At 40.7% G+C, this 14,116-nt stretch overlaps 1 protein-coding gene across 1 annotated transcript in view; it reads left to right on the top strand.

Moving 5' to 3' along the window:
• Nucleotides 1-5,035: 5,035 nt before the first annotated feature.
• Nucleotides 5,036-14,116, top strand: part of LOC127064405 (serine/threonine-protein kinase 17B-like) — a 78,806-nt gene continuing 69,725 nt past the window's right edge. The window contains exon 1 of the mRNA XM_050995438.1: nucleotides 5,036-6,103. Coding sequence (XP_050851395.1) covers nucleotides 5,970-6,103 — 134 coding nt within the window. The 5' untranslated portion in view covers nucleotides 5,036-5,969. The remainder of the gene's footprint in view (nucleotides 6,104-14,116) is intronic.

The raw sequence follows: 14,116 nt of genomic DNA, 5'->3' as shown, positions 1-14,116 counted from the left end.
TTTTTTCTTTCTTCTTTCTTCTTTTCTTATTATCTTTGAATTCCTCCGAGAAAACTCTTTCCATGTAGGCCGTCGTTCATTTTTGAAAAATAAGAGACGACGAGTATAGTCTCTGGCTATTTTCCTCGTTGATTTCTTCCGATCTTTGTTGGTCTATATTAAGAATAAGAAGAAGAATAGAAAAAGAAAGAAAGGAAGAAAGAAAAAGAAAAATAGAAGAGACTGGCTACTATTTCGTAGGAATTTCTAGTGTCGGTGAAATTGGAAAGATGATGGTAAAGCAGAAAGAGGAAAAAGGAATAGTGGAATAGAGGATTCGCGATCCTCTTTGTCTCTGGATCGAGCAGAACAGCACGAAGAGTCGTGAGCACGAAGAGCCAGCCTCTTCTCTTCGGCTCACCATTAGGGCTAATGAGTTCTTTGACGGTGGAAAATAAAAGAACGTTTTTCGCGCGACTACTTCCGCCTTTCTGGGACCTGAAAGTCTGGAAAGAGTGCCACTGATTCTCTCTCTCTCTCTCTCTCTCTCTCTCTCTCTCTCTCTCTCTCTCTCTCTCTCTCTCTCTCTCTCTCTCTCTTCTTGAGTCTCACAAACGAATCCTTCTACCATAATGATAACGGCCGTGTAAGTAAGTACGTATTCTTGGAAAAGTAAAATGCAAACGTTCGTGGTATCTTTTCCTCGAGCCACGTTTTTAAATTTATCGTCTCTATATCGCGAAACGTGCTTTTATCATTCCTCATCAGTCAAATGTTTTAAATAAGTTCGCATTAAATATCGTTTACGTGGCTTTTTGATTCGCTTGTTTCTTTTTTTCTCTCTTCTTCTTCCTTTCTTTTTTTCTTTTTCAATGCAACATTTCGACGTTTTTCTACAACGATAAATGAGAAATTTCTTCTCGTGCTCTACTCTCTCGATCAAATAGTTTACACTTTTTTTCATCATCGTCATCATCATTTTCATCATCATCAACGTCGTCGTCGTCGTCGTCGTCGTCGTCGTCATAATTATCATCATCATTATCGTCTTGACCGTCGTTGTCGAGGACAGTTAATATAATGATTTTAATGCGAGTTGAATCCACCTGGACGGATGTATGATAAAAAGTGAGCATACGTAAAGGTAATTCAAAGAAATATGTATTATTAAACGTATACAGGTTAGAAGCAATTACAATCGTCTCAGTAACATTATAGATATATACGTAGTGGTAGCAGTTAGTCGTGTTCTAAACACATGCGAGGAAGGTATACCGATTCAGTACGTCTCTTCAGTAAAATATAGTACGCTAGGATTATCTTAAATTACTGTCAGACGACTGATTTATAAGGAAGACTGATCGTATACGAGTGTACTCGCGAAAGTTCCGAAATGTGTTCGTATGTGTGTGTGTATCTATGTATGTATGTATGTATGTATTTACATCGTACGAAGAATCGTTCAGATTTACTATCGGATCGATCTGTTTCATTACGTCGAAGTGCAGTTTACCGGATAAGCTTAATGAGCCGGATAAACTTCTCTCTACGAATGAAGTTGCTCGAAGTAACGCGTAAAAGAAGAAAGAACATCGTGTCGCCAAGCAGAAATGTTTCTGCTGAACGAATGATGTAATTCGAAAGCTATGTTCGACGTAGTCCGTTCTTCAGATAAAACAATTACGTGTTAACATTTCCACGCTAAAAATAAGTCTGCTTTAAGTCGTATAATCAAACTGAAATCAAGCTGGACTGGAGATGCTTTGTCGTTTTGAAGTTAAATTAAACTGTATGCGTATCTGCGTGTGTATGTAACGTGTGTGTTGTGTATATGTATATAGGTAGATAGGAAACATCGTTTTCACGATCCGGTGAACGAAACATAAACATAATGAGCGTAACATAGAGTAATTAACATTTTCTAAAGGCTTTATAGGAAATATTTAATCGAATTATACGAGCGTATTAAATCGATTCATGGAATCAACGAACTTAACGATCCCAAGGGGGTCCATCTTCGTTTTGCAGAGGTCACAGACCTACGATATCAATGTACTTTCTCATATATTGATACATACATACATATTATATATATATATACATATATCTTTCTCACTCTTTCGATAGATCTACGGTAGACGCGTGCAACGTTGTTAGAAATATCGTTTCCCATGTAAAGAAAGAAAGAAAGAAAGAGATAGAGAAGGACTATGGTAGTCCTTAGAGTAGAGCGATTCACCGACGTACTGAAACGGCTTCCTTCCTTCGGCGTATCGAGCTGAGTTAATTCCAGGGTAGAGCTAATTATCGCCAGGAGTCGAGATGTTACCAACCGGGTGTATTAATGGTCTCGAATATCCGTGAAATCGGCCTCGAAGAAGGAAACACTGTTTTATTTAGCCGTGCCTCGATAATCCGCGCCGGCAAAACACGCCGGAGTATCGTCGATTACGATTGCGATTCTAAAGAGAGAGAGAGAGAGAGAGAGAGAAGGAGATAGTAGAGATAGAGAAAGGAGAAAGAGAGAGAGAGAGATGAGAGGGAACTGGTTGTACAACGTGAGAGACTCGCCTCGATGAATCACCTGTACTATCGTCATGCTTGTTCCTTATTGCCTCACGAGTACTAAACTTATCGGTATTGTGCGAAGGTCGTTCAAGAAACTAACTTGAAAAACGTCATCGTCCATGATAATAGTATAGATTCGCCGTAGAAAGTAGAATAACGTTATTACACGAGATATTGATCTTTTTATTTTTTCAGATGTCCTATGTAAAGCTTTTAATTGGAGTACCGTAGGTTCGATCGATCGAAAAGAAAAAAAAATGAAATGATAGCTTTCAAAGTGGCTCTTCTTCTTTAGAGGGTCACATATAAAACGTGTTTGCTTAAGTAGACAGTAATATGATATCTTATTTCGTTTTTCGTTCGCTCGTTGAAACTTTCTTGCTTCGTGTCGCACGGATACCATCGTGGGACACCTGGCGATACTGTTTTCTATGTTATACAAATCTCGTTCGTACCGTAAAGTTGTATGAATTATTATTAATATTTTCAATGAAATCTTTCTCTCTCTCTCTCTCTCTCTCTCTCTCTCTATATATATATATATATATATATATATATATATATATACCCCTTTGATTTCTCTCATTCTCAGGTTATTACACTTTCTAAAAATAATTTTCAAAGAGAGCCACCCACGTAGAGAACTACGCACGTTCATTCGGTCAATAATATTTCGATAAATCGTCGAACCATCTAAATTGACCTCCCGTAACTCTGCTAGAAGTATTCTGAAGACTCATGAAAAGTCGACGTTCTCTTCTACACCATCCTTGATCCTTCGGATGACCGCGATCGAGGCCAAAAATATCGATCCAAAATAACGTCGTCTCTTTGTGTTTCTACGTGTATATACATACGTATATATGTATATCTCTACATAACATACCTAGTATATATCAGTTTCCCTATCGTTTTCATTCGCGTCCTCGAATCATTAAGATTCGAGTACGGCCAACGGAATCTTATTTTCCGTCGTAAATATCGAGCAAACTCGTAGAGACGACACAAGTACGTAAAGTCCCTCGTAATTCGTCCGTTCGCGCACGCGTTGCGATCTGTTAGAATGTACACGCACCGGGGACAACACTTCGAATCGAACATTTCTTATCGCTCAATGCGAGCCGTGATACGTAAACTTTGCAACTTATAGACGTCGTTTACGTCAACGTAGACGTTGAATCCTTCTTCGCGAAACAAAGGATCGTCAGCGAGAAGCGATTTAACAAAAAGATAAAAAAGAAAAAGAAAGAAAAAAAGTTAAAAAAGAAAGAAAGAAAAAAAAATATATATATACAAGCAACAGCTTCATCGCAAGTAAGACGCAAGCAAGCAAGTATCTCCGTATTTTTAATAGCATTAAAATATGTGCTGAATAACGATAAACACAATGATAAGCGAAGTCGCTCATGGTCGTCGACATATAAGCATCCTAATTATTATTGAATCCGTTTATTACGTTATCGTGCTTATGTATTTGCGTCATAGCTAGAGAAGACAACGGTTATCGTTATCGATATTACCTAATTTATCTTGGCATTGAAAGCTGCACAGACTTATTAGGAGATCGATAATATAAGCGCTTGCATATAACCAAAGAGAGGAGAAGAAGAAGAAGAAGAAGAAGAAGAGAGAGAGAGGATTAACTCTGGTCCCTCTCTTTCTTCGCGTTGCCGCTTCTCTTTCGCTTGGAAACCTATAAATTATACATTCCATTATTCATGCTGGCTCGCCATAATCATGCAAGGTGGTTGACAAGATCCCGTCGCGTCCTACCGTATCTCGTGTTCTCTCTCAACAGAAATAATCATCGGTGTTCGACCGAATAAAAATATTTTCTTCTTTTAAAAGAACGATTTCAATTCGACCAGCTTGACCAGAAAACAATTTTTCGGCTAACTAATTACAAGACGACCCTAGGTTGTCGTTACAACGAGCTACGAAATTATTTATCAAAATCGTCTCGGTCGGCAGCTGCGACGAAATGCAAACAGCAGTGAATACTAAAGAGAATTCTGGTCGGCCTTTTAAAGAGACGCTAGTATCGATCGTAGTCGTAGAATCTCGTCTCTTGGCAAAATAGATAAACTAGAAATATATACCTAGGAGAGATCGCGTTAATTCGTCACGTCGAAATCGAGAAGAAGGGAGAACGAGAGAAAAGTTAAGGAACGATTCGCGGAGTCATCGCACGACACGATAAGAAGAGAAAGAAGAAGAGTGAAGTAAGAGGAGAAGGAAGAGGAAGAGAAGAGAAGAAAAAAGAAGAAGAAGAAGAAGAAGAAGAAGAAGAAGCAGCAACAGAAGAAGACGAGAACGCGCGTCTCGAAGAAGGAGGAGAAGTCGGGGAGGGTTCGTAGTTCGCGCGAAAACGTTCGGCTGATGTTCGGTAGACTTCGGTTACGTTCGGTGTCGCCGGCGAGCGTTGAACCCCCACTCCGGTGGCGTACCGCACGGCAGAAGGAAGAGTGGGGAGTCGGCGTTCGGCGGCTCGCCGTTCAATCGTCGTTCGACCGTCGCGCGAGGTGGTTGCGTGCTGGAAAGCTCGCACGGCTGTAAGGCGCGTGCCTCGGCTAATACGAAAGATATACGGTGTGCGACTCGCCCTCGTTGCGAGCACGCTTATCCTTCTTCGTTTTATCACGAAGGAAAGTTATCTACGAGGAAAACTAACTACTCGCTTCCCGTTCTTTGGAAACCTTATATTAAAAGAAGACAGAAGGAGAGCAGGTGGTGGTGTATAGAAAACAGAAGAAGAAGAAGAAGAAGAAGAAGAAGAAGAAAAAGAAGAAGAAGAAGAAGAAGAAAAGAGATGCCTCCTCCTGGTTCGAGATCCGTTCTTCGCGACAGTGACGTGATGCCTCCTCGTTCCTTGTTACGCTGACGCCGCGAAAAAAGGTCTTCGTGAGAAACGTGGTGACGGAGCGCGTATTTCTCCTCCATCTCGCTTTATCGTTCTTTTGTGCACTCGGATATTAATTCCTAGTTAAGGTCAACACGCGTCCGATAAACAAGTATACGTGTGTATAAATATACATATATATGTATACATATACAAACATCTATACGTACTAACGTATAGCTTACTGTGATCGGTTTATTTAGGAAAGTGCGTTGTTTCCGGTTCGGCTACGACGGACCAACACGAGACGCTCCGTTTCTCGTGCCACGAGGTCGACGGATTTATTTTGTCCCTTTTGTAACTTACTCTCTGTGCCACGGAAGAGACATACCACACATACACACATACATACATACATATACACACGCACGCACACTTCACGCACGAATAACGACACGATACACACGCACATATTGTCGTCGTCGGCAAGTACACGCACGCCGGAACGCGCGCGCGCGCGCGTATCTCTAGACGACGTAGCAACGTACACACGAGGAAAGATTCTTAGGAGTCGCGCGGCGCCATGACCGCGGACGGCCTGTTCGAACCTACCAGCATCCCGGGGCACCTCGCTCCCACGCCCGAGAGACTGGAGAGGCTTCTCTCGAAGCAGACCCTCGAGGAGCTCTACGAAGTCGAGGAACAGCCTTTCGCACGGTAAGTGAGCGACACCGACCGATTCGAGACTCTTCTTCTTCTTCTTCGTCTTCGTCTTCTTCTTCCTCCATGTCGTACACGACACCGTTCTTCCTTGTCCTCGAAAATAGTGAAAACCAGAGGAAATATTCTCGTTTCTTACTTCTTCAACCGGTTTTTCAAGACTATCTGAATCTTTGAATTCCAGCTTCGTAACGATCTTATAATATACGATCTTTTCTTTTTCTTTCTTTCTTTTTTTTATTAATCTTGTTTTTCTCTTCTTTCCGAATCGAGAGACTCGACTGAAAATTATCGCGATCTTCGTTCATTCACAAGATATCAAAGTCGTTCGTATTGTTAATATTTAAATAATCACTAGTTTTGTAGAAATGAGAAAAAAGGATATTCGCGATTAGGAATGATATACGTACGTACGTACTTACACACACACACATATATGTATATATGTATTTATATATATACGCGTGTAATTATTTCAGGTTAATATTTTGAGCGCATAACGTTTTGCGAATAAGGAAAGGAGAAACTTTTATGTAGAAAGGATTATTGAAAGTGTCGTAAAATAAGAGTGACGTAATTTCTCCGTTGGTCGAAACGCCTTCGAAAGTCGTTCCGAATATCGTTTTCTCGACCACGAAGAATAATTCCGTTTGATTAGAGCCTCCCTGGGACCGACCCATCGGCATTTTGGGATTCGACGATGAGAAAACTTGTTCCTACCGTGAGATCGAGGTCGGACCTTTGCGTGCCGATATTATTTTACGACCTACGCCCTCCAACCTTTTTTTTTCCTCTTTCTCTCTCTCTCTCTCTCTCTCTCTCTCTCTCTCTCTCTCTTCCTCTCCCGTTTCTCCCTACCACCCTTCTTCTTACCTCCTTTCCGCCTCCGGTCCAACGTTCGCCGACACAAAAAACGAAAGAGAAATAAGAAAACAAGAACAAAGAAGCTTATCTCGAACGTATTCTCGAAAGGTCCCTACCAGCCTTACTCGTTCGTGGCACAAACGTTAAAATTGACCATTCGTTTTAATTTTCTATTTCTCTTAGATTGCGAAATCGATGAAATCGTAGATAGCTTCGAAGTCATTAGGGTCTCGGTCGGGGCTAGGTCATGGATGACGACGTTACTTGGATGCAAGATTAGAGAAGCTAGAAAAGTGTGACTTTGTCAGACTCGTCTCGTTGCAGCTTGATCGAAACGAGTATTAAAAAGAAATGCGCATTTAACGTATTATAAGATGAATAATACAGTAGAGGATTTTGCTTTGTAATATGATTTTCAATCGTGTAATATTTTAGTTCATTTTGCTTTCGACTTTTTGCAATGTTATTGTCGAGAGGTACATAAATATACATACGTACGTAAGTACGTACGCTGCTGACAAAGAAAATACGATCGCGAGAGGGCATTATAAAAAAAAAGTGCTGATATGTAGTTGCTTACGTATATATCTCGAGCACGTAAAAAAATATTTGTTTGCGTCCTTTAAACAACGTAAACTTGGACCGTTCTCGGTATTGTTATAGATAATTATACGATATTATTATTCTTACGAACGTTTTAACTCCGTAAAATTCAGAAGGCCGTATTACGGTCACGACCAGTCGCGCATTCACCCTCGATTTGCTCGAGTGCCATTTTCATTCGCGATCCTTTTGTTCGACGATTGCCTGTAGTAAGCATCTGCATAACTCTCCGGAAGAGACTCTCGGTGATGTTATACCTACATATATTGATAATGTTATATGTATTTATGTATGAGTACCACCAAGCGACATTCGTCGTTATATTCGACACAAAAAGAAAAGGAAGAAAGAAAAGAAAATAAGAAACAATCTGATTTTTGTTCGAAATATCAAATACACAGATATTTTAAATTAATCCGCATAGAATGTAAGTCTTTCGCAAAACTTTTGACTTGAAATGTTAAGAAAGTCTTGAAATAACGTAGGATACGGGTGTTATATTGGATAAGCGATTAGATTATAGATTAGATCGGTTTATTATAGATTAGACGTGATATATATGTATGTATATATATATATACGTATATATATATATATATATATATATATATAAAATAATGGCCGTGTTTTGCGTTGATTCTATGAAAAGTTGAATTATGTACTACTAACGAAGAAGGAAGCCAACAAGTCCTTCGTACAATTTCAAATGCCGCGACTGCATATATAATTACTTTTCTACCTTCACCCACATGAGATATATTGTTAATGCATTTTGCTTAACGACCGGACGCATCCGAGTTCTTCCGCAACGACGTTAATTATTACAAAGATTTATGCTGCCGTCAATCATGAACGTTCAGAACGGAACGTATGGAAGAAAAGTATCGTGTAATAACGTTTGCACCACCGACCACTTGGGTTCGTCTCTTAGAAACTTTTACCGGAAGACTTAGCCTTCTTATTAGTGCTCGCAAGCGTTTATGTAAAATGGAGGGAGAAAGAGAAAGAAGAGGTGAGAAGAAGGGAAATAAGTAGATAGGTAAAATAAAAGAAAAAGTCATTATATTCGGGTATAGACGGTCACAGTTAGACACCATGTACGTAGATTCGCAGATGCCCCTATAACATTGAAAGATATCGTATCATAATCCTTGATCCTACGAGTTTAGCATTTAAATCGACGAACTTTCTTTGTTTCCATCGTTGTATTGTATAGAATTTCCCCGATGAATTATTCGTGAGATTAATTAACTCAAGGTCGTCGAGTCGAGAAACTCAAGTAAGAGAGTCTTTCGAGTCGCAAACTCGAACGTTCGATTTTCATCGAGGTTATCTTTTTTTAGTAGTCGCACGCCAAGAGAGAAGAAGAGAGAAAGAGAAAGAGCGAGTATCGAAGCACGTACAATAAACTAGAGATAAGGAGTGGTCTTGAGAGGCATTTCACTATAGCTGCTCGATCTTGAGACTCGAATCGTCAGAGCGACGCCATAAACGTCCGTAAGAAAAGGGGTCTCTGGCATAAATATTATGGCTATATCGTACTACGCTACGTTATTCTCGCGAAATGTAAATAAACCGAAGCCCGCGTTCCGTGGCCACCAATTAAGTGGTCTGTTGCCTGTGAAATCGATACCTGTGCCTCCGTTCATGAAACGTTCATGGAATGATCTTTATTGGCCGAGTTTTGCCTTTGCAGACTTCCTTTGGATCTTCGAACGATCGTTATTTGCGTTTTCGATTCCTTTTCTTCGCCCTCTTCTCTCTATCTCTTTCTCTTTCTGTCTCTACGATCTCTCCTTTGCAAATGAGCGACGATGCGACGAATCTCTCTCTTTCCTTACGTCCTCCTCCGAGACTATTGACTCTCCATATTGTTAGAAAAACGAAATAAGAAAATTATTTTACGAACTCTTTACGAGAGAGATCTTGTACTATATTCTACAATACCCGCATAAATTCACGTCGATCTTTATCGTCTCGTTATCTCTCTCTCTCTCTCGCACACTCTCTCTCGATAGAATAGTACCTACTTTAAGATTATTCTCAGAACAATTCTACGTTATCGCGTTCGAAGTAGAGGAAAATTTCTTATTACGAATAAATAAGATCTCAGGAGCCATTTTATTTTTCATGTACTGTACGTTGCCTATCCATTAAAATACTTGGGTATTTATTTACATTTTTTTTTTATGTAACAGAATATATAATAGATAGATATTCTATGGAACTTTTATTCATCGATAATACTAACTAATTAATAAAAATAATCTCTGTGTTTATATGTTTCTCTCTCTCTCTCTTTCTCTCTGTCTGTCTATGTCTTTTGTGTACGTGTGATAAAGAAAAAGGAGAATGGTTCTGTAGCCACCATCGTCTTAAGTTTGTGTCTTGCGAGATACACTCGCATGATTTATTCATTAACCTAACCGCGCGCGAGGGTGTCACGGTAGACACGCGCTATTCCGGAGCGGAACATCACGGGGCGATCTTCACGAAGCTCTTTACCGTTCTCCAAGCGCGTCGTCTTTTCACTTTAAAAAGAAAAAAGAAGAAGAAAGAGGAGACAGAAGAAAGAAAGAAAGAGAGATAAATATCGATAAAATAGAGATAGAGATAGAAAGAGAAGAAACCGTACTCTCGCAAAGATCTTTATGAATTCTACGATCGACGCGTTATTCCGCGAGGATGTTTCTGAATTATGATGACGTACGATACAACAACAACAACAACAACAACAACAACAACGTCGTCTCGTCGTCGTCATCGTCGATGTATGATGTGTATATGTATGTATAACACATACAAAGATACTCGCCTTGTTGCATCGTCTCGTTCTTTCTCCGATATAAGAAAATCATCCGTGCGGAATGTAGACGTGAAATTTGTTTCGAAGGTAATACGATGTTAGACGTTAAACTTCGTCGTCGCGTTGAATGTTACGAAGGTGAGTCATTACAAAATTTCTCATCGTTGTGAAACTATTTTATCTATCTAAACGAGGTAGGAAGAGAAGTGGAAATGGAGTGGAGTGGAGTGAAGCGGAATGGTGGAAGTGAAGATGGAGGAGGAGGAGAAGGAGGAGGGGGAGAAAGTAATCTTATATACCTACGTCTTAACGGAATCTCGTTGATGATAGAGATGGGAAATAGCCAATGATGTTCGAAGCACAAGATCTTCCAATGTTCTATCGCGAGTCTCGAAAGATTCTCGACAATCGAGATTAACCTAGAATATGAATTATACGAGAGGAGGAAGGATATCGTTGACACGGATGGCCACCGATACATCTCTCTCATAGTTTATTGGGTTTATAGGTAATATTCTAACGGGACGAACAAACGAATGAAATAAAGAACGAACGAAAGAAGGAACAAACGAACGAACGGTCGTACTATTGCATCGGTCAAATCATCGAACGGTAACATCTGGCGACCGCGTACACGTGGGGTACGTCTTATTGCAAGTAGCAAGAAAACTTAAGGATACTCACGTTTTTCTTTTACTATAGCTTTACTCTATTCCGCGACTTCATAATCGCAAATCATAGAGTACTTCTCTTTCTCGTTTTACGGTTGATGCTGTTACGCAAGAGACGACCGAGAGAAATAAATCTATCCGAGCGGTCTTGCTCGGTCCAACAGAGAAAGAGGGAGAGAGAGAGAGAGAGACGCGGATTCGAGCTTTACGGTGTTGGGTCGTCGCGTCTCGGAGAATAGCGCGGAAGAAAAAGACGGAGAATGGATCTGAGTGAGAGGAGAATAGAGAAGGAAGAAGAAGAAGAAGAAGAAGAAGCAGCAGCAGCAGCAGAAGAAGAGAAGGTGGAGGAGAGGGTTGAGCGTGGGTTGAAAATAGCCTGTGGCCGGGCGGAGTATGCAGAAACCGTCCGCTATGCACTTGCCACTCGATATTTATACCCTTATAGGTAGATACGTTGCAAGCTTTTCTTCTCTCTCTTTCTCTCTCTTTTCTTTTTCTCTTTCTCTCTTTTACCTAAGGCACGAGCTAAGGTACAAAAGGACGAGCTTACCTCGAAAGATATACCGGCTGTAAGGGACGATATCTGGCTGAGTGTGAGAGAGAGAAAGAGACAGAGAAAGACTCCCTTCGAAACAATACGCTTTACGAGCTACGCTAAGCGGGAAGAGGTTATCGAGAGGAAGAGAGAAAGAGAGAGAGAGAGATATGGTCGAGACTATCCTTCGTGATTCTCTTCGTCGAACTCGCGAGAGAAAAGAGGAGCTCGATGACCCCGATAAGCGAACGTCTCACGAAGCAAAGTCGTTCTCGAGTCGTTCGCTTCGTCGTTTCTGCCACCGTCTTGCTACTTCGAAGAAAGAAAGAGAGAAAGAGAGAAATAGACAGAGAAAAACAGCGATACATACTGTCGAGGAAAGGAAGGGAAAGGAAGGGGGGTGTATTCGAGGCGCCGGTGCATCCCAGTCGCATCCCAACCGCTTCTCAAGCGCGTTCCGTCACCGGGTCACACTGCGTTTCTCGAATCTCGACTCCGAGACTCCTCTCTTGGTTCCTGACCTCGATAAACGAGTCTGCCGTGCGTTCGTCCGAAGTATCGCGTCTTAGTGTTAGCGTGCCTTCCTTCCTTCCTTCCTTCGTTTTATCTTTACGCAGTCGAGTAAACTATTTCGAGGAATTAATGTGATACATTTTGTAGAAAACTCCAGGAGGAGGACGAGATTTTATTTTAATTATTTAAAAAGCAATTGTATCGTATACCGGATAATTCCGAGAGAAAAAATATATTTCGTTCGTTCTAAAATTATCGTCGTCGTTTATATCAAATTCATCGCGATATTTCAACCCTCGATTGGCGATCGAGCGAAAGAGGAGCTTTAGAATTTTAAATATTAACGTCTGTCTCCGTTGATTCATCGTATCGGTAATTGTTTTATCAGCCAATCGAAGAGCTTCGAAAAAGTTCATTGACCCTTTACCGTTAACGTAATCTCGAAAGTAGTCAGTTGTACGTACATAATAAACGGTAGAAAGAGAAGAAAATAAAAGAAACAGACGTGACAGAAACTAAATCGATATTCGTACGCAGTAAAGCTACACTTTTATTATCACCTGTTTCGAAACGGAAGCAATAAATACTATGACGCACGTGTACGCCGTGTGTTCCCGATGATTCGTATGGGACTCCTCGTGTACTGAATACGTTCTGTCCTCTTTCATCGTTCGAACATTTCTTTTTTTCTTTTCTTTTTTAATTTTTTTAAAGTTCCGACCTCTAAGTTTGAACGAACGGAATATGTATTTTTAAACTGGAACGTTTTTCAAGGGTACTACTCCCTAAGGAGCCATTCTCTACGGAGTTTATTTTAAGATGTAAAGAAAAATCCAAGGAAAAAGTTCTGTAGAGAGAATGGCATCCGTTCGTCGAGATGAACGGAATGAAAATCCGCTATCCTACGGATTCTCGGACTAAGACGACTATGCGAACGCCGCTCTGGATGGACCGGACGAGTTAATGCGACAGAAACAGGCATGCCGTCCGGAAAGTAACGGTAACGGTGCTCGCAATTAGTGCGCCGGAGCTCGGCTTCTCCTCCTGCCTACTTGCTCGGGCCTTGTGTCGCGATCCGCTCGACAATGACCTTCCGTCGAGGAAGGAAGAAACACCGAGTTATGCTCTCTCTCTCTCTCTCTCTCTTTCTTTCTCTCTCTTTTTCTCTCATTCCAACATCTACGAATCTTCACGGTACTCGCGACACGTGTCTCGAGACCGAACGTACGTTTCACTTCGTTGCCTCTATTTCATGTAAATCGGAATCTCACTTACCGGAGAAAGTATCCGGTACTCGGAATTAAGATCGAACTCGATTCAGATACAGTCGGTTAAGGAAATATTTCAGAAATACTTTTTCAAATTGTATTAATTAATTCTAATTGAATATTGAATGTGAAAATGGAGCGAGAGGAAATTGCCAATAGTCGTGGAAAGATTAATCGCGTTAATTAAAAAAAGTGATCATAGAGAATATCTTCTTTTCAAAGATATTCCTCTTCGTGTGTGTGTATATATTGATTGTATCATCGAAAAAAAGATAATATTATACAATTATATAGTTGTAAGATATCTGTAAGATCGTAAAGATCATCGAATTTAAGAGACGATTTCTGTCAGAATTTTCCGAATTGTTAGGATTATTTCGTGGAGAATTTTTGTACGGACGAATTGCTGATCCAATCTCATTGCAACAACCATCTTCTTGCGACTCTTCCTTGCTTGTGTATGGGTCACGCTTCGATTCCTCGTCCGAGATCGAGTATCTTCTCTTCTTCGTCCTCCTCCTCATCGTCGCGAAGGTCGTCTTTGGCAGTCTTCTTCTTCTTCTACTTCTTCTTCTTCTTCTTCTTCTTCTTCTTCTTCTTCTTCTTCTTCTCAGTTTGGCGGGCGGAACGTGCCACGGGATGCAGCTGCCGAGCCAGGAACGAACAGCTGTTCCTCTCTCCTCGCATATACATCTCTCTCTCTCTCTCTCTCTCCTCTTCTTCAGACTGCGCCTTCTGCTTCTCCTCCAT

Source organism: Vespula vulgaris, chromosome 1 (assembly GCF_905475345.1).
Source record: "Vespula vulgaris chromosome 1, iyVesVulg1.1, whole genome shotgun sequence".
Taxonomy (NCBI): domain Eukaryota; kingdom Metazoa; phylum Arthropoda; class Insecta; order Hymenoptera; family Vespidae; genus Vespula; species Vespula vulgaris.
Note: the sequence above shows the minus strand (reverse complement) of the source record. Positions and strands in the feature narration are given on the sequence as shown.